At 46.6% G+C, this 18,744-nt stretch overlaps 1 protein-coding gene across 4 annotated transcripts; it reads right to left on the bottom strand.

Annotated features, from left to right (window-relative positions):
- Positions 1–249: 249 nt before the first annotated feature.
- LOC123795780 (polyadenylate-binding protein 2) lies at positions 250–15,564 on the bottom strand. 4 transcript variants are annotated; one of them, XM_087859086.1, is made up of 10 exons: positions 15,459–15,564; positions 15,068–15,155; positions 14,153–14,592; positions 13,450–13,566; positions 3,274–3,388; positions 2,496–2,563; positions 2,104–2,210; positions 1,564–1,651; positions 1,323–1,474; positions 250–378 (listed from the first exon to the last, which is right to left on the bottom strand). In XM_087859086.1, exons 3-10 carry the CDS (start codon positions 14,582–14,584, stop codon positions 339–341), a joined length of 1,119 nt encoding a protein of 372 aa, XP_087715212.1. In that variant the 5' UTR covers positions 14,585–14,592; positions 15,068–15,155; positions 15,459–15,564; the 3' UTR covers positions 250–338. The 4 variants fall into 4 exon arrangements, with proteins under 4 accessions (XP_087715212.1, XP_087715211.1, XP_045658698.1 ...); XM_087859085.1 differs by lacking the exon at positions 13,450–13,566 and having other exon boundaries at positions 15,459–15,562; XM_045802742.2 differs by lacking the exons at positions 13,450–13,566; positions 14,153–14,592; positions 15,068–15,155; positions 15,459–15,564 and adding an exon at positions 3,739–4,104.
- Positions 15,565–18,744: the final 3,180 nt, after the last annotated feature.

The raw sequence follows: 18,744 nt of genomic DNA, 5'->3' as shown, positions 1-18,744 counted from the left end.
CATGCCCACCTACCCTTGAGCAGCCCCCAAGGGGGTGAAGTGGGACAGGGAAACAAGGGGAGCAGCTTGAGCAGTTGAGACGTGTCCATGGCGAATCCCCAGAGTGAATGAGCAGCCCCCTGCCCCACTCCCTGGGCCTTCCCCTACTCCCCAAAGCAGGTCCCTCCTCAGCAGTTAGTTATGGGATTCTCCCCCCTTCCACAGTATATCTTTTTTTTAAAAAATATTTTTTTTTCCATCAAGGTCATCTTCTGTTTTTCTTTTTTTTTTTTTAATTCTTTTTTTTTTTTCCTTCTTTCCTCTTTTTTTCCTCTCTCTCCTCCTAATACACACTTTTTTTAGTAAGGGGAATACCATGATGTCGCTCTAGCCCGGCCCCTGGAAGAAAGAAGGAGAGTTAGGTGTTAACATGATCACTTAGGAGTTCAGCACAAGCCCCTCCCCGTGGGCCCTTGCCCCAGTTACAGTGCAGGGAATAGGGGGAAAGAAGTTTCCAAGTATCCTAAAACCGACCCCACGATCCCAGAAATTGCAACACTCCTGGCAAATGGGAGGGGGCAATTTAACAGAATACCTTGCCAGAGGCAAAAAAGCGCATCTGAGATATAGGGGCAAGAAAATGGACTCATTATTTATCCAGTTTCAGTTCTTCACAGCTCTTAAACCCCAGGCCTTCACGATCAGATCCTCCCTAATTCCTGGGAGCAGATAAGTAAATCTCATGAAAAGCCAAGGTCTATATGCCTATTCTGATTCTGTCTATCTAAAGGCAGAGAGATGATAGTAAAGCAACATGGGCACCACAAGAGGCCCAGAGACAAAGTTAACCTTGCAGAACACTGGCTCAGTTAAGGAGTAAATATCTCAGTATCCTCCCACACGGCTGTTGAGGAGGATCAACCAGCCTCTGGTATTCTTCCAAGGGAGGTTCAATCTTCAACCCCTCCTTAACTCTGGGAAAAGTAGCAAATGTCCAAGCAGAGCCTTCACTACTCTGAGGCCGTTCTTCCTGGCCTGCTGGGTAAACACCTTCACTGCCACCAACTCTCAAGGAAAAAAAAAAAAAGGCTGGGGGAAGAAGCATCTCTCAGAACAACAGTGGAGAGATCCAGCCCTTATCACCAATTCCTGCTCCAGAAAACGATGATGAGACTGGCCTCCTGGCCTGGCCTGCAACTACCTTCCTCACCCTGCACAGGCAGGAGACCAAGTCCCTGGAGACCAAGGGGAGGGTAAGTGAGGGAGGTTCCTCAGATCAGGAAAGAAGGAAACATACAGGGCTCATGGGAGGCGGGGGAGAGGAGCAGCCCATCTATCCTGACCTGTAGACGCGACCCCGGGGCCTGCTGTTAAAACCACTGTAGAATCGAGAGCGGGAACTGTTGTAGTTGGTGGTCCGGGCACGGTATCGGGCTCGTGGGAAACCCCGGTCTGTTGTGCTGATGCCTGGTCTGTTGGTTCGTTTTGGGATCACCTGAGAGAAAGGGATGTATAACAGAAAGCCTCAGAGTAAGCCTGGAGAGTTTATGCAGAACCAGAACAGCAATGGGCAATGGGGCTTACCTTGATTTGTCTTCCTCTAAACAGGGACTCATCTAAGGCCAAGGAAGTCCTCACTGACTCTTTATCTGAGAACTCTATATACGCAAACCTGAAACAAATCATTGTCATTTATCTATCTGCAGTCACAAACAGCAGCTTCCACGTCAAATCCACCTTGCAGGTACGCTCTGCTTGAGTAACGGCGTAGCCACATTTTTAATTATTTGTCAAAAATTTTTTAAATGGAATACTTCAATCTAAAATTCCAGCTACTCTTGGAAAATTATACAATAGTTTACACAGGACCTGGATTTTCATATAGCAGAACCAGCTAGGGCTAAGCAAAAGCTGTCCCTCCCTCTTCTAGTTCATGATCCCACCCACGCTAACCTTCATCTTTGTCTGGTCTCTGAAGGCATTTATGTGCAACCCGATATATAACATTAATACCCAAACTTGTAAGACAAACACCACTTATTTTAACTTACTGCTCCGTATAATACATAATTTATCTATTTCTAAAATGTGATTAAAAAGACCTCAGTTTACTTCCCTACTTACCCTTTAGGATGGCCACTAAATTTGTCACAGAGTATGGTAACACGATTGACTGAACCACATCCATGAAAGTGTGCTTCCAGCTCTTCTGCTGTTGCACCATAGTCCACCTGTGGGGGTAGAGGCGGTCATGTTTCACAGGTACCCCGCCTAGCCTCTAGGCTGGGCCACTCACATATACCAAGGCACATCAAATCTGGTTCTCTAAGAAACTAATCTTTTCTCTTCCCAACCCAGAGCCTCTGCTGATCGCCATTACCTTTTACCTCCTCCAACCCCCCCCCAATACTCCCCAAATCCACCACCTATTCTTGAGATGTTCCTTTCGAGGCTCCTATTAAGCAACTCCCAAAACAAGAGCTTCCCCCAACCCCAAACGAGACCCTAATACATACGTTGCCAACATAGATGGAACGGGCATCAGCCTCCATCTTCTCTTCAATAGACATGATCACTGGGCCAGCTTTGAAGAAAAAAGAACCCGGGGGGGGGGGGGAGCTGGTTTTCTACTTGGCCAATTTTTGCTCCACTACCACCACCACCACTAGAGTGAGGGCAAGATTTTTATCTGTTCTGTTCGCTGCTGTACCCGTTAACAAGAATACTGTTTAGCACACAATAGGTACTCGCTGAACATTTGACAAATCAAGCAACAGATTAACACATTCTTAAAAATCAGAGAAAATGGTACAGGAATTCCCTCCTGCCCCCAAATCAATTGAAAAGCTTTGACTGAAATCATTTGAAAAGTGAACAAAATCAAGGGAACCCTAACTCAACATTTCTAGATTAAAGAGAAAGCCCCCCCCCCCCCTGCAGTCGAGCAGTTTCTCTTAGAGGACTCCTAACTAAAGGGTCTCCAACTAAAGGAAGAACTATGAGACTTGAAGGTCAAATGCCAGTTGGCAATCTCCACAAAGAGTAGAGGTAGACTAAAGAACAAAGAACACATTTGTGAAAAGGACAAAGAAAGGCACAAGACTACCATCATCAAAATATAGGTTTTTGCCTCACTAAGGTCAGAGAAACACACAATGGACTATGACCGCAGCACCTGCCCAGTAATTGCTCAGACAAGCAGCTCCAAGGTCCCGAGCATCTAATCCCATACAACCCGTGCTCGCACAACCCTTCCGAGGGCTCGGGCTCCGCGTGCAACCGACAGTTACTCACCATTGCCTGGAGGTGGACTCATATTCATCTGTTTCTCTACCTCGTTCTGTAGCTCCTTTAGCTTCTCAGCTTCTTCCTCCATCTCCCTGACTCGAGCTTTGATCGCTTCCAGCTCCTACAACGAGTGGAGAGGGTATGGAGAAGAGCTTAAGAGGAACCAACGCAGGGGCTCTGCCCTGCTCTCCGTCCGAGTGCGGCCCTAGCCATGCTCGGCCATTTCCCTCGCCCCACGCGCGGGTCACGATGAAAAGAAAAGCAAGCTACCTTCTCTAGAACAACACTAGGCACCCATAACGCCCGAATCAACCCGGCTGGGCCCCTTCTGGCGGTCGAGGATCCGTCCCCGGCCCTGCCCCAGCCACGTTATTCCCCGCCCACCCCCACCCCCCGCCTGCCTCCCGCTCGCCCGAGCTCTGGGCCTCCCGTGACACGGCCGGGCCTGCTCGCTCGCCCTCCTTCCCTCACCGGGTCCTCAATGGCGCCGTCCCCCGGGTCACCCTCGACCAGTCCCGGCTCCTCCTCCTCCTCCTGGCTGCCGGGGGCTCCCGAGCCAGGCCCAGGGCCCGGAGCTCCCGGGGGGGCGCGGGGCCGGGGCGGCTCCTCTTCGGGCTCGGGCTCCTGCTCGGGCTCCAGCAGCAGCTCCTCAGTCTCCAGTTCCTCAGACTCCAGGCCGTTCCCGTAGTCCCCTGCGCCCCCCGGGGCCCCCTCCCCGGCCTCCCCACCGGCCCCGGGCACAAGATGGCGCCGCCGCCCCGGCCCGGAGCCCCGACCGCCCGCAGCCCCCGCTGCTGCTGCCGCCGCCGCCGCCGCCGCCATCGCCGCTCAGACTGGGGCCCGCCGCCCGGCGATTGGAGAACTGCGCCGGGCACGCCGAGGATTCATTAGTCTAGCAGCCTGCCCGTCACCACGAGCTAGGACTCCATTGGGGAATATTACTTGGCAATCAAATAAGACCCCACCTCTAAGGCGGGATATTGCGCCAAATTCTCAAACCCTGGTAGGGGAATTGGCCTGTCAATCAACATACGTCCCACCTCCTCTAAAATCCTTAGGTAACAATACCGCCACGCTGTGACGACATTCTTGCTTCCCCCCCTCGCCCCCCCCCCGCCGCCTCCAGGCGGGTCCGCGAAGTATATGACGCTCGGTGATTGGCCGCTGGCTGGGCGAGATGAAAGGGCCAATCTTCCGATCGCCTCGCCGCAATGGCCGTCTCAGATGCCGATTGGCTCGTGAGATTCGAAGGGCTAATACCCGTTTCGTGACAGGTGAACCTTTGCCCCGCAACGGACCTCCAGGCTTCCAGCAATGGAAACCCGAGGTCACATGACTAGTCCTTAGGGGGGCCGCCATCTTGACACTACTGGTTGGCAAGTAGAGAGCTGTTGGAAAGCAGAGGCCGGAAACATTGAGGCGGTTCTTGGAAACTGGTTTGCTGACCAGGAAAGGACCAGTAGATGGTATGTTGCTGGAAATGGAGGTTCTGAATGTTGCTCTCCAGTAAGGAGCTTACTTTTCCCATCGAGGTTACTGGTACCAACATCCATCGGGTCTCCCAAACCAGAAAGCGGGGAGAAATCCTCACGCCAGAGCTACCAGTCCTGTCTAATTTGTCTTCCTTGCACAGGCATACTTTCCAAGCCTTCTGCTTATGCCCCAGTGTCAGCCTGTTTCTTGGACTTCTTGCTACAGCCCCCTAATAGGTCTCTTAGATTACAGTGTCACCCTTCCATCGCTACTAGACTGAGCTGGCCCCCCTTTGCTGGCCAGGTAAAAGTAAAACTCCACCATGGCCTTAGAGACCTCAGGACCAGCCTACTTCACAATGTTATTTCTACACTCCTCACTCCTGCACCCGGCTCTGTGCCTCTGTACACCCTGTCCCTCTTCAACCAGATAACTGCAAACCTCAGCATCACCTCCGGTGCAAAACCTTCCGCTAGCCTCTCCTTTCCCGTGACAAGCAGGCCTACCTCCACAGTGCGCTTAATCATTTTGTCCTGCATTGTGAGGGTTTGGAGTTGAGAGGCTGGATCCTATCTATATTTGCAGCTCCACTGTGGGGCAATATGCTTTGCATATAGTAGGTGTCAATAGATGTTTGCATTGACTGGGGATCTGGGTGCCACCCTCGTTCTTCAACGCTTTCCCAGCCCCCAAACCTTTCTTCAGACCGCAGAGGAATTCCTCCACGCAGGTTCCCACCACATGTTCACTCTGAGATAACCTGTGAGACCTAGCCCTGGAAAGCAGGGTTGCCATATTGTAGTAGTAATACTACTCATTTATTAAAAAGGAAGGAACGACGGTGCTAAGTTTGCAAGAGGGTTATTTGTAGCCAGACCAAGCTAGGGCTTGACAGCCAGATTCAAATGAGCCCAACCAAATTAGTTAATCAGACAACCCCAGCAGGATGTGTATAGCTGGGGTGGGGAGATTTGGATAAGAGGAGATCCCTGTTAGCTAACCAAAAAATCAAAAGCTTCTTAGTATACCCCACTCTTCCCCTCACCCTCACTTTTTCTCACAAATCCTTACCTTAGGAACAAGGGGATTCAAAGCACAGTCATAGTCGCTTAAAATTTCACTGAAAATTACTTCAGCAGCCATCTCAGCTCCAGTGGTCTGGGAGAACTAACTTGAGCATAGAAGACAAGCGCTAAAAGACTGTGGGGTCCCTGGAAGAAAAAGGTTTTCTACTAATCCTAATCTAATCAAGATTTTGGTGTTTTATTGGTTCCTGGTTTAAACTAATCAAGCTGATCAAGGGAAATGGGATTTTTTTATAATGCCTTCAAATCCTATTTTTGTTGAGTACTTGATTTTCTAACAGGCACAATCCTAGACTCCTTATTATATTATTTCATTGAATTCTCACAACTCTATGAAGCAAATATTTCCAAAACTATAACTTTTTTAGGGATGAAGAAAGAGTGAAGTAACCTGCCCAAGTCATGGAACTAATTAAAAGTGAGCAGAGGAGGGGGAAAAAAAAGTTAGCAGGGAACTCACAGCTAGCTTTCAAAGCTTAGATCAAAATTACTATAAGGTCTGCTTTGATACACAGAGCTTACATTATATATGATGTTGAAACTGGAAAAAGACTTAATTCCAACAATAGACAGATGATTAGGCAGACCTTAATTATATCCAAAGATGATTATGCACCTATTAAAAGGGATACACATAGCATGTAATAACAAGCAAAAATAATTCTTGTTAGGCCAAAGAAGTAGAATGCAAAATTGTATATAAAGTATGATTAAAGTGTGATTATGGTATCTTATTTTTTAAAAAAATAACTTGGACTTGGGGGGAAAAGGGAACAAGAAACAGTCTGATCTTTTCTTTGGTAATATGTACTAAAAGCTTACAAACTATTGAGATTCTTAACCCAGTGATTGTATTTCTTATACTCTGCTCTAAAGAAACAATCTAAAACCTGGGTAAACATCTGAAAATAAAGACATTCATCAAAGTGAAAAAATGTAAGCAATTTGAATGTCCAAGTGGGCACATTCAGGAAAGTTGTTACACACACATAGATATAACTTTACATACTCATTTTGTCTTCAAAATATTTTTAATGACAAGGAAAAACTGTGCAATAGAACGGTAAGCAGAATTATAGTATAGAAAATTGTATATACAGCATAATCCTAAAATCGAAGCACAGATAGGAGATGGGAAAGAAATATGCCAAAATGTTAACAGTGGTACTTTCTGAGTAGTAGGATTAAACTTGATTTATACTTTTCTATGTTCTATGATTTTTCCACAATATATTATTTTTATTTCAAATTAACCCTCCAACTTCCAAACTTACTCTAGTAAGCATGATTACTGTCAAAGACATATTTAAAAAGATATTTGAATGGTGACTTGTGAAGTAAGATATACTTCCCTATTAGACTGTAAACTGCAAAAGGCCGGGACATCATCTTAATTATATTTGTATTCCCATTGCTCATCACTGTGTGCTCAATAAATGCTAACTGAATGAACTCTCTCCCATAATAATTTTAATATCTTGCCCATTGTTGATGCATAGAAAACATCAAAGAGATAAGTTTCTAAGAATGAATTTGTAAGAAATTAGTGTGTAATGATGTGAAATTTACCCAACATGAGTATAATTTTCCTTCAGTAATAGCCTCTCAATAGAGGCCATGGAGTTTCGGGAACACTGAAACTCAGCGATGTTGTGCCCTAGAAGGAAACATGTGTTAAAAGAAGTGACTGGTTAGTGGACTTAAGAAAAGGAGAATTAAATCAGTAAAAAATGGATGAGGGCATCTCCAGTTCTGTCCAAAAGGTTAAAGCTGTCTCACTAAACTACATAAATACTTGGCTCCTTGGTATAGTTTCATCCCTATTTTTAACTCTTGCTTTTTTTGCCTGCTATAAGTCTCTATAATCTAGAACTTCGTTGTTTAGTAACGTACCCACTAGCCACACATGCCTTAAGCACTTGGAACATGAGTAATCTGACTGGAGATGTACTGAAAGTGTCAAATATACACCAAATTTCAAAGACTTAGTATGAAAAAGCAACTGTAAAATAATTTAATAGCTGTAATATTAATTATAGGTTGAAATTATAATAATTTTTATAGACTGGCCTAAGTAAAATAGTATTAAAATTAGTTTTTACTTGTTTATTTTTGCTTTTTTAATAAAGCTACTAGAAAATGTAAAACTACTTATATGGCTTGCATTATATTTCCGTTGGACAGTGCTGATATAGAAGCTTGAAGCCTTGATCGTTTACTTACCTCCACTGTGGGGTGAACTCCAGTAATTTTGTTGTTTTTGGGGGGGGCTGAGCCCAACACGGGGCTTGAACTCACAACCCTGAGATGGAGACCTGAGCAGAGATGCCCAACCGACTGAGCCATCCAGGTGCCCCAACCCCAATTATTTTCTGATGCAAAGTCTAGCCTCGCCTACCTTAACTCCCTAGGTCTGTCCTTGGAGGGAAGTGCGGTGTCCATTTAAATGAGAAAGAACCTCCATTGGGCTGCTTATTTTCTATTCTGCTTGGTTAACTTCTTAAAAGCGTTGTACCTGGAAAACTTATTTTCATATACTGTACCAGAAATATGTGTTCTTTATGGAAAGATCAGAAAATACTGACATTAAGAAGAACAAAATAAAATCACCAGTAAAATCCAACACCCAGAGATAATCACTACTATTTTGGCATATACCCTTCCTGAAATTTTCAATACATAAATACGTATAAGAGGCGTGCGTGCACACACACACACACACACACGTGTTTATATATTTATTTTAGCAAACTGGGATCATACTGTGTATATTATTTTCTGTTTTCTTTTTACCAAGTCAGAAACATCTTTCTGTGTCAATAAAAATATTTTTCCAATTTTATTTTCCATGACTTTACTCAAAAAAGTTACCTTAGAACTGAGGGCTTCCCTGACTAGGCTATTTAACATTAAAATCTATACTTACACCTTCCCAATTCCATGATAATGAATTATTTTTCTTCATAGCATTTATCACCTCCTAACGTGAAATGTTATGTTAATGAATAATGTGAGATGAATTTATTTATTTAGTTTTTGTCTGTTTCCCTTATTAGAATGTAAGTAACATGAGGGCAGAAATTTGTGTCTGTGTACTTCTCTATCTCAGTGCCACGCACTGTGCTTAGCACACAGAAGAGGCCTGAATATTTGCTGCATGAATGAATGATTGAATCAGTAAAGAACTACAGAGATTTCTATTATATTACGTTTTCTGGTTGATTTTTAAAATAGTCTTAATTTATTTATGTCACACCTATATCCATATTTAAGGCAGCTTTTAAAGTTTTCAAAGGATCTGCTCTTAAGTAAAAACACAGAATGTCTACAATCCATCTATTTGCTAGCAACTGTTAACTAAATGTTGCCCAACTTTTATCAAAAGTACCATTTGAAGAAATGACATGTCATGGAGAAATGTCTGAAGGATAAACAATCCATCTATCCATTTAGGTAATCTGAAATTTAGCCCTGTATTAAAGCATCACAGGGTATCTTTGGGCTAAAATGTGATGAGCCTGATAAAACATGCTTAGGACCTATTGAATCCCCATTTGGTGTTTCTATGAGAAATACTGGTGTAAAACTCGACATCGTATTTACCGTCGGGTGTTACAGAGGGTGACATCCTCCATATCATGTCAGAAGAGCCACAGAAGTTTTTGCCCAACTTAAGGAATAGATAGGCTTTTCTAAATCCTAACAAGAATGTGAATCTTGTTGTGTTTTCCAATTTGCCTTAGCTGCCAAGAAAGCTCAAGGCCTAATTCGTAGCTTCGCTTTAGTATTTGGAAATACTGCTTACAGAATGCTTTTCTGTACGTTAATTTTCCCTTTGCTGCCATCTTATTGTAAAATTTCAATTTACCGTTTACCTCTACTCTAAAAATCCGTATCTTCCTACTGTTTTGTCTTTTGTGTATTATAGTAAGATGTTACAAATGCTTTTTGGAAAGGAACTAGTCATATACAAATCAACCAATCATTAATTCAATCCTACTGCAGTGGAGAGAAATGCTCTCATAGCCTGACAATATTAACGATTAAGGGCAGCTAATTCTCTTTCCCCTAATGCCACGTTCACCAAGCCACTCTTGGATTTTAATATGGCTTGCCCTGTTGATTTTCTGTAGAGACAGGATGGAAGCTCTCCTCTGAGCTGTATATTTCTAACTACAATTTAACACATAAACCCAGACGCAATTTAATTGCACTGGATTATATAAAGACTAAAAATTCCTGCTTATAATTTGAAATTAGGATCACCATTCCTGTCAGACGTGATTTTGATGTGGTCCTAGACTAGATGTACAGAGGGATGGGCTGAATAATTCCTGTAGCTTCCATCCACTTTAGCCGTTCGCATTAAAATGGCTGAAACCAAATATCTCAGGGGGCCAGGAAAGGAAGCAGGGGCTCCATTTTTGCCAGAAGTAGGCAGCAGGGTACGGGGGAGAACTGCTCATTATCATTAGAGGCTGAACCACAACTGGGGACTTGATTATCATCACAAAAAGATTTGGGGTAAGTTTTCTTTATTTTAGTTTGTTTTTCCTTTGTAGCCATCCCAAAGTACTGTATACACACGCCCTCTTAAGATTTGGGTTGGCACAAAGGAGCTCTTGGCTTTGGGTATTTGGCAGGGGTTGGGGGTGGGGGGAGAGAACAACTCTGATTTTCTTTTCTTTTTTGTCTCAACACTTTCCAAAATCCCTGTTACTCTAATTCTTGCCCTTAACAAGGTCATGAAGAGATGATTAGATCAAGAAATATCCTGACACCAGGCTACAGAGTGTAGAAGTCACAAACCCTGCTCAGTCCTTCTCATTAAACTTCTGGGCTTTATTTTTTTTTAATACGACCATTACATATTACACAAAAATAAAAGTCAAATGAACTTGGTATTTATAAATTATTAAATAAAAATACAGGAATATATATTTATATTTATAGAGCTTTTTCTTTTCTTCTAAACTAACCAAATCTGGTCTCCCGCCATTTTATGATTTAAAAAAGTAAAATAGTATATACCCTAGAATAAGTGGGGAGTGGGATTAATAATTGCAGGACCTAGTTGCCCTACTTCTGTCCTTCCTTGGCCTAAACAAAGTCCCTATTGTCCCTTTGGGCTCTGGAAAGCAAGAAACACCCTCTCCACCTATTTAATCTCTGAAAAATGGCAATTAGATTTATTTCCCTTATTTAAAAAAAAATGAAATAGATTTAAAAATTGGGAGCCATACTCAGCCTTCCTGGCCAAGAACTAATCCCAAGGAACTATATGGCTCTAGAAGAGAGTCTCTAGTTTTCCCTGACAGAAGAGTCTCTGGGGTTTCCATTGCCCCTCAAGCTAAAAAGGACAGGACAGATCAAAACTGCCCACTATGGTCCCAAGCAAGCTATGCTCCTGGGAATCCAAGCCCTTTCCCCTTTCAGAAAACAACCTGTCCTTCCACGCGGGTGTGAAGGCCTCAGAGCAGGGCATTTCAGTTACCTCCCCAGGGTCCCTGCTGCTCCATTTGCTAAAGACCCCCAGGAGAGGTAACAGAGATAGGCGTCCTGTGGTAAAGGGGAGGGTGAAGAGTCTGCCCCAAACCTGGGGGAGCGCAGGCTCCAATTTGGAGCTGATGGTCTAGTCAGTGGTTTTCCAACTTTTTTTTTTTCAGCAGCAAACCCCTTAATGCAAATAAAATCTTACCCTGAACCCCGATATGTAAGACAGCTACAAGGGGAGCTATTCTGTTTGAGGACATGTAGCCCAGCCTGCTTAGCACCCCCTCTTCACCTCCCCAAGGCCTCCTGAGGCAACCCCTAGGAAACTTCAGGGCTCTGCCAAGCAGTCTGAAAACCACTGGTCTAGTTTGTCCTGAGCAAGTCAGAGACCCCCCACCCCAACCGCCTGCCACAGACCAGCTCTGAGTTTCTGGTATCAGCATACTCACAACAGACCAAGTGGCTCATGCAGTCTACCACCTCCCCTATAAATACCATTAAAAAGTGCAGCCCTCTCTCAAAAGCAAAAGTCTGGGCTAAACACCTGAGGCCAATTTTGGTCCCACATTCTTGTGAGTACAACTATGTTGCCACATTCTGGGACCAAATGAAAATCTCCAAGAGTTAACCATGGTCTAGCTAAGCTGATCAGTGCTCAGGATCAAGGGCAGGGTTCTAGAGCACTGTGTCTGAAGTCAGCATTGGAGAGCAGCAATTTTAGCACCTTGGGAAGTGCAGCAGTGAGGTCTGGCTCAGGACATGCATCTGGAGTGAAACCGTTTCTCTCTCAAAAGAAAAAGCTATAATCGGAATCTGTTCTAGAGGACTGTGAGCTCTAAAGTTAATGTCCTCAGACTCTGAGGTACAGACAAGTAACACCCATGCAAACAGCGTGGCTTCGAAGAAAATAGAAATGCTTCTAGGTCATGGTAGGTACTCTAGAACCCATACACCTGGCCCTGGATAAAGCAGCACCAAAGCCCACTACATGGAATAGGCCAGTCACGGAGTATAGGTCACCCTCACACCCATGGGGTTCAGAGCTGGAATGTTCCTCTCAAGGCATCAGCAGTCTCACTGAGACACAGTGCAGGACCCAGACTGTACTCCAGGTCAACATTTACCTCCGCACACTCAAAAGGAAAATTAGAGTCCCAATTTAGAGTTTAAGTTTGGGTACAGAAGGTCCCAGAGACAGGGAACACTTTAGGCACCAATGTGCCCCAGTGGGAGAAGAGGGTGGCAGGTAGGTCCAGCGCCGCCCCCCCCCAACCCGCCCATTGCAGGCTCCGCAGCCCTGTTTTCTGTTCAGGGCCCAGGAGGCAGCAGCAAGCACGTGATGCACAAGGAATGGGGATGGTGAAGCAAGGCCAGCTACAGAACTCTTCTCTCCAAAGCTCTGCTAATGACTTTCTGCCAAAAAGTGCCCAAAGCCCTCTTCTGGATACAGTGTTTCTCCCGCAGCCTTGAGGCATCAGGACAAGGAGAGGGGGGAGGAGAGGGTTGGGAGGAGGGGCAGAGAACTGCCCCTTGTTCTTGCCACTCCAACAGGGAGGTTTTCTCCTTGAATACGGCCACCAACAGGTTAGACAAGCAGCCCAGCATGCACACGAGCATGCGTGCACATGCACACGCGTGTCCAAGCAGCCCACCATCACAGCCACCTCTCCCTATCACCCGAGAACCTCAAGCTTCCATTTCAAAGGGATGTGCCTTCTGTGTTTTCCCCAAATCTCACTCATCTGAAGGAGACACAACTCCTTATGCAAGTCAACCTTCCTCAGGGCTACAAATTAAGGTCTAGGTATAGTTTTGTGTGCCCACACCTATAGATATGACCTCTCCCACCTCCTCCCAACCCTCGAATGACTTCACCTCCTGGACCCCCGACCTTCCAAATACATTCCCTAATGTCTCCGGCTCATCCTTCCAGCTGCCTGCCTGGCACACACAGCTCCTTCACACAGTGCCCTGCCCCCTTCCCATCCCCATTCCATGCCCATCCATTCACCCCACTTCCTCCAAGGGCATTTCTCTTGTTCTGTTCCTGCTCTCCTGTCCCCCAGCCACACCTAGCCCCACCTGGCCCTGGACTTTCTCACTTGCTAGCAAAAAAGGCCCCTACAGTTACCAGGGCCCCCAGTGCCACGGCCCCTGTCAGCACTGTCCTCACTGAGGCCCAGTTCCCCTCCCGCAGACGCCGCGCCTCCTCCAGGGCCCCGTCCCCGTATAGAGCTGTGAACTCCGCCTGTGGGAGAGAAGGGAAGTAGGAGAGAAAGAAGGAGAAAGGGGTATCAGGAGAGGAAAGAGTGGAGGAAAGAGGAGAGGAAGAGTTCCAGTTCCATCCACTGCAAGCACTACCCCATACCCAGCTCCTCTCCAGCCAAAGCTCTACTGGCTGCAAGCCCCCATCATCCCCCCTGAGCTCCTGGCTCATTTGCCCTCTCTGCCGCAAGTGAATCCCAGCCTCTCCCTGGCCAAAATTTTTGCCCAGAACCGGCATCCTTTGCCGAGGCTTTCCTGACCACCACCCACCCCTGACACCCCCCACCCCCATGTCACGTACTCTGGTGTAAAAAGTTCCCAACAGTTGGATGCCATTTCCCTGCAGGCACTGTGTATTCTGTCCTCTGCTTTGGACCATGAGCCCATCCAGTGATGACTGCATGGCAGCCCTGGAGCGCAGAGTCCAGCGGGACACCCATAGTGAGGCCATCGGATTCCACCCAAATAGGGAGACTCAGCCCCCAGCCTCCAGCCAGAGCCCCCATCTTCCCTCTGGAGACCAGCTTTGCAGAGGGGTGTGCAGAGCAGCAATTCGAGAAGCTTCTTACCCAGCCCCCACTGCTGTGGATCCAGTCAGCCAGCCGTGTCTCCAGGTAGGCCACCATCCACTCTTGCACTTGTCCCACAAGTGGCTCCATCTCTTTGTTGACACTCTCAGCACACAGTGCGGCTCCAAAGACAAAGAAGGCCACCAGGCGGCCCCAGTTGGGGCCCCCTTGGAAGAGTTCGTCAGAGACCTGGGTGAAGCGTTGCTGGGCTGAGCCTGGGGTCACATGCAGCTGGGCTGCCAAATCAGAGAAGGTGCGCCGGAAGCGGGTCTCAAACTCATCTCCAGCTGCCCGCATGGCTTGGTGCAGTGGGTCAGCTGCTGGGCCCTCCCCAGGGCCAGCTCCACACACATAACCTTTCTGCCTCAGCTTATAGCCTACAAAGTCTGCCACTAGAGCCCGTGTGTCTGGGGCTGAGGCTGGGGTCGCCATCCGAGCGGCTGTAAGAGTCAAGGATGAAAGACTGGCATGAATATATGGTCAGAGAGCCAGAAGGGGTCCTTCAGGCTGGGCCAACCCAGTGAGGCAGGGAGAGAGGTGGGAGGAAAATGCTCAGAGACCACTGGGCAGGCAAGGGCAAGAACACGGGAATTAAGTCAAGGTGAGAGGCCAGGGCATGAGGGGCTGGCCATTAAATTCGTAATCTGCCACATTAAATGCAAAACAAGTAAATTTTATTTTTAAAATACTTTAGATTCTTTCCCTAATAGGAGAATACTAGCTCTGTAACACCCCCTACAAAACCCCTTTCCCCAGCACACACCTTTTTGGCTAAAGGAAGGGGCTTAGTACCTCCCCAGAGGGAAGATGTGAAGATGCTGGCAGAGGCACAAGATGGGGGAGGAGACAGGGGCTGAAGGGAAACGTGGGAGAAGCAAAGGGCTGCCCGGGACAGAGAAGGAAGGGGACACTCACCCAGCCTGGATGGCAGCTCTTAGGACCCAGCGCTGGTGGCAAGGAGCCCCCAGCTGGGGCCTTTCATCCTCCTGGCCAGCGTGGAGCCCTGGGAAGGGGAGGGGGAGAGCAGAGCTAGGCGGGGAAGGCCAGGGATCAGGGTCTGGACTGAGAAGGCTGGGGTTGCAGCTCCCCGGACCGGCCCCTGCCCCTGCCCCCAACGTTCTACCAGCTGTGTGGCCGAATCCATGTTTAATGACTGTCCTCCCGGGAAACCCAGGGCCAAGGGCTTCCTGCCGACACCATCTCTACTCCCGGCTCCCCCCAGTGCAGTCCAACAGCCCAGCTCCTCCTTCACCCCCACCCTTAGCAAGTCTCCAACCCCGCCTGCCTGCCAGGTTAGGGATCTCACGGGTCAGGCCGCTGCCAGGATCCGGGCCGTTTCCTGGTGCAGGAGCTGGGAGGGAGGGAGAGAGGGAGGAAGGGAGGGAAGGAAGGAGGGAGGAGAAAGGGGGGGGCGGGAGGGAGGGCCCGGCGCCGGGTGATGATGGGGCCCAGAGATGCGTCCAGAGAGAGGGGCGGGGCTGGGAAGCAAGCTTGGGAAGGGCCACAACTCCGGAAGAGAGAGGCTGCTGGAGGCCAAGAAGAGCAGGGCGGAGAGGACACACAGGGCCAGGCTGGGCTCCTGGATCTGAAGGCTGCCCAGAGAAGCCGCCTAGGCCTCAGGACACCTCGGAGCAAATTCGCCATTTCCAGAAGGTCTCTGGATGTTCCATGCACTTGTTGAATTTTTCCAGCCCTGGAGCGGATGCCTGGATTAGAGGAGCAGTTCCCATTTCCGTGGGAACTGCCTGCCAGGTGCCTCACCGTGTGGGACTGGCAGACACGACAGGGACACTGAACATTTCACTCCCTCTTTTCTCCAGGACCTTTAACCCAGTAGTCTCTCTGTGGGCTGGGGCTTTAGCCAGGCATCAAGACTTGGATCGCAAGTAGTTTCTGCAGGTAACTTTTCTTTACCTTCTTTCATTTTTTTTAAATCGGATTGGTTTTCTTTTTAATTCTTTTTACTCAACACATGAACTTATTCTCATGGCAAGTTCAAACAATGTAGAGGTATAAGGGGAAAAAATACAAGTCCTCAATCTCCCTCCTTCCACCCCTTGCTCAATTCCGCCTCCCTTTCTGGAGGTTGCCAATGTCAAGGTTGATGTTTACCCTTTCAGGTAAATACACACATACATATGTGTATGCCTATTATTTATACATGGTAGTATATTGATACAGGGCAGTTCACAGGATGTGAAGCAGTGTGACCACAGGCGAGCCTCTTGAGGGCTCTCTCGGGCATTCTGATGGGGCCCCACTGGCTCTTGCACTGGCACTTCCTTTAGCTTCATTCGGAGGGATCTCCAACCAAAGGCTAGAAAGAGGGGTGACTCAGTCGCTAAGCATCTGCCTTCGGCTCAGGTCATGATCCTAGGGTCCTGGGATCGAGCCCCCACATTGGGCTCCCAGCTCAGTGGAGAGCCTGCTTCTCCCTCTCCCTCTGTTCCCTCTGCTTGTGCGTGCTCTCTCTCTCTCTCTCTCTGTCAAATAAATAAATAAATAAATAAATAAAATCTTCAAAAAAACAAAAACAAAGGCTAGAAAGAGGCAACCCAATTTTCCTTTCCTGCTGATTCCCTTTGCTTCTGCCTCCAGCCCAAGCCTTGATATTCCTATCTGCCCCTACAGTCGCCGGAGAAGAAAGGTCGTTTCTGTACCAATCAGAGTAACAACTCATACATTTGGAGGACTTATTAGGAGCTAGGTGCTTTCTTTGCATGCATGATATTTATCCTCACACCAATCCCTGTGCTGCTTTATTCTCATTCTATAGAAGAAGAGACTGAGGCTTGGAGAGGTTATTTACCCAAAGCCATATACTTAGAAACTGGTACTCAATTTTGTCTGACTGTAAAGTTTGTCTTAACGTCAGTGCATTGCTACAAAGTCATCTCTCTGTTTCAGGTAATCTATGTTATCACAGCATTGACAAGTCCAAACTCAGTTATCACCTCCATTCGGAATGCACAGCAGATTCCACACCTTTATGACTGTATCCTTTCAACCATCCTCCTTACTTCTTTGCTCTTGGGCTGATCGTTCCAGCTGCCACCAGCAAGCTGCCTTCTTTAGAGAATAACCTACTCCAATCCTTCATTTGCAATCCCGATTTCTTCTAAGACACTTACTTGAAATAACAACGCTTTTAGGTCTCAGGATCCAAATATATTTCTGTCTGCCCTCCCATTTATTTATAAACCCTCTGAGAGCAGGAACGGAATTTTATTGACTGTTATATCCTTCAGGGCTAATAGACCCTCAGTAAATGTTGATTGAACAAATCATTCAACGCCCCTGGCCAGTTATTGAGTAGGCCCACTCCGATGTTTGAAGATAACTGTAGTGGCTATTTAAGAAACAAAGACTGAACTGTGAAGTGGAAAAAAAAGAAAAGAAACAAACATTGATTTGGAATAAAAGTTCAATGTCAGTCTGAGCAGCCAGAACAGAGCTGCTAGACCAACACACATTATACCTGGTCCAAAGCTGCGTACCTCAAGGATCTTCTCAGACCAACACCATGGAGCCAAGGAATGACAGCTCAAACTATAGACAAAGCACAAGTATTTTTACCAGAAAACCTCAGGCCATATAGGCCCATGTAGAACCTTATTTATTCCTTCAATTATATATATATATAATTACAATTAATATATATTAAAGATTTTATTTATTTGAAAGAGACAGAGAGAGCATGAGCAGGGGAGGGACAGAGGGAGAAGCAGACTCCTCGCTGAGCAGGGAATCTGATGTGGGGCTGGATCCCAGGCCCCTGGGATCATGACCTGAGCCAAAGGCAGATGCTTAACCGACTGAGGCACCCAGGAGCCCCTCAATGATATGTTTTACAAGAGCAGGGAAGACAGTTTTAAAATGCTCGACTATAACACAAATTAGTGTGACATTATTTTACACCCTAAAATAGGAAAAGAATATGTCCATGGATTATATATACATGTATAAAATCAAAAAATAAAACTCAGTATCACTTTAAAAATGATTCCTGGCTAAATAGCATTGCTAAGGTTAATACCGAGTTAAAATGCAAACAAGAATGACTTGTGTAGGGGCGCCTGGGTAGTGCAGTCGTTAAAGCGTCTGCCTTCGGCTCAGGGCGTGATCCTGGCGTACCAGGATCGAGTCCCACATCAGGCTCCTCCGCTATGAGCCTGCTTCTTCCTCTCCCACTCCCCCTGCTGTGTTCCCTCTCTCGCTGGCTGTCTCTCTGTCACATAAATAAATAAAATCTTAAAAAAAAAAAAAAAAGAATGACTTGTGTAACAAAATAGTATGTGTCTCACTGCTTATTTCCAACTTAGTCACTTGTGATTTTACAGTTAAACTATTGTGCTGTTTTAAATTTAGAGATTCCATTTCTACTCTAAGATTCCTCCTTACAATACTCTGAAGATGTTATCTATTACCACTATATGTTTTAATCTTACATAACCAAGTGGATAAGAGAGCGGGCTCTATCTAGCACCGGACTACTGATGTTCTAATCCCAGGTCCTCAATCATTGCCTATGTGACCCTGGGCAAGAGTCCTAGCCCCTCTCTTCCTCAAATTTCTCAACTGTAAAATAGGCA

Source organism: Ursus americanus, chromosome 35, assembly GCF_024610735.1.
Source record: "Ursus americanus isolate L20-20 chromosome 35, mUrsAme1.1.p, whole genome shotgun sequence".
NCBI lineage: Eukaryota > Metazoa > Chordata > Mammalia > Carnivora > Ursidae > Ursus > Ursus americanus.
This window is presented reverse-complemented; position numbering and strand designations above follow the sequence as displayed.

Excerpts from the sequence above, each read along its gene's own strand:
- LOC123795780 (XM_087859086.1), bottom strand. The coding sequence starts at position 14,584 with ATGGCGACCCCAGCCTCAGCCCCAGACACACGGGCTCTAGTGGCAGAC. Across the intron at positions 2,211-2,495 it reads GTTCCATCTATGTTGGCAAC|GTGGACTATGGTGCAACAGC; the intron begins GTATGTATTAGG and ends CTACCCCCACAG. Across the intron at positions 1,652-2,103 it reads TTTAGTGGCCATCCTAAAGG|GTTTGCGTATATAGAGTTCT; the intron begins GTAAGTAGGGAA and ends GATTTGTTTCAG.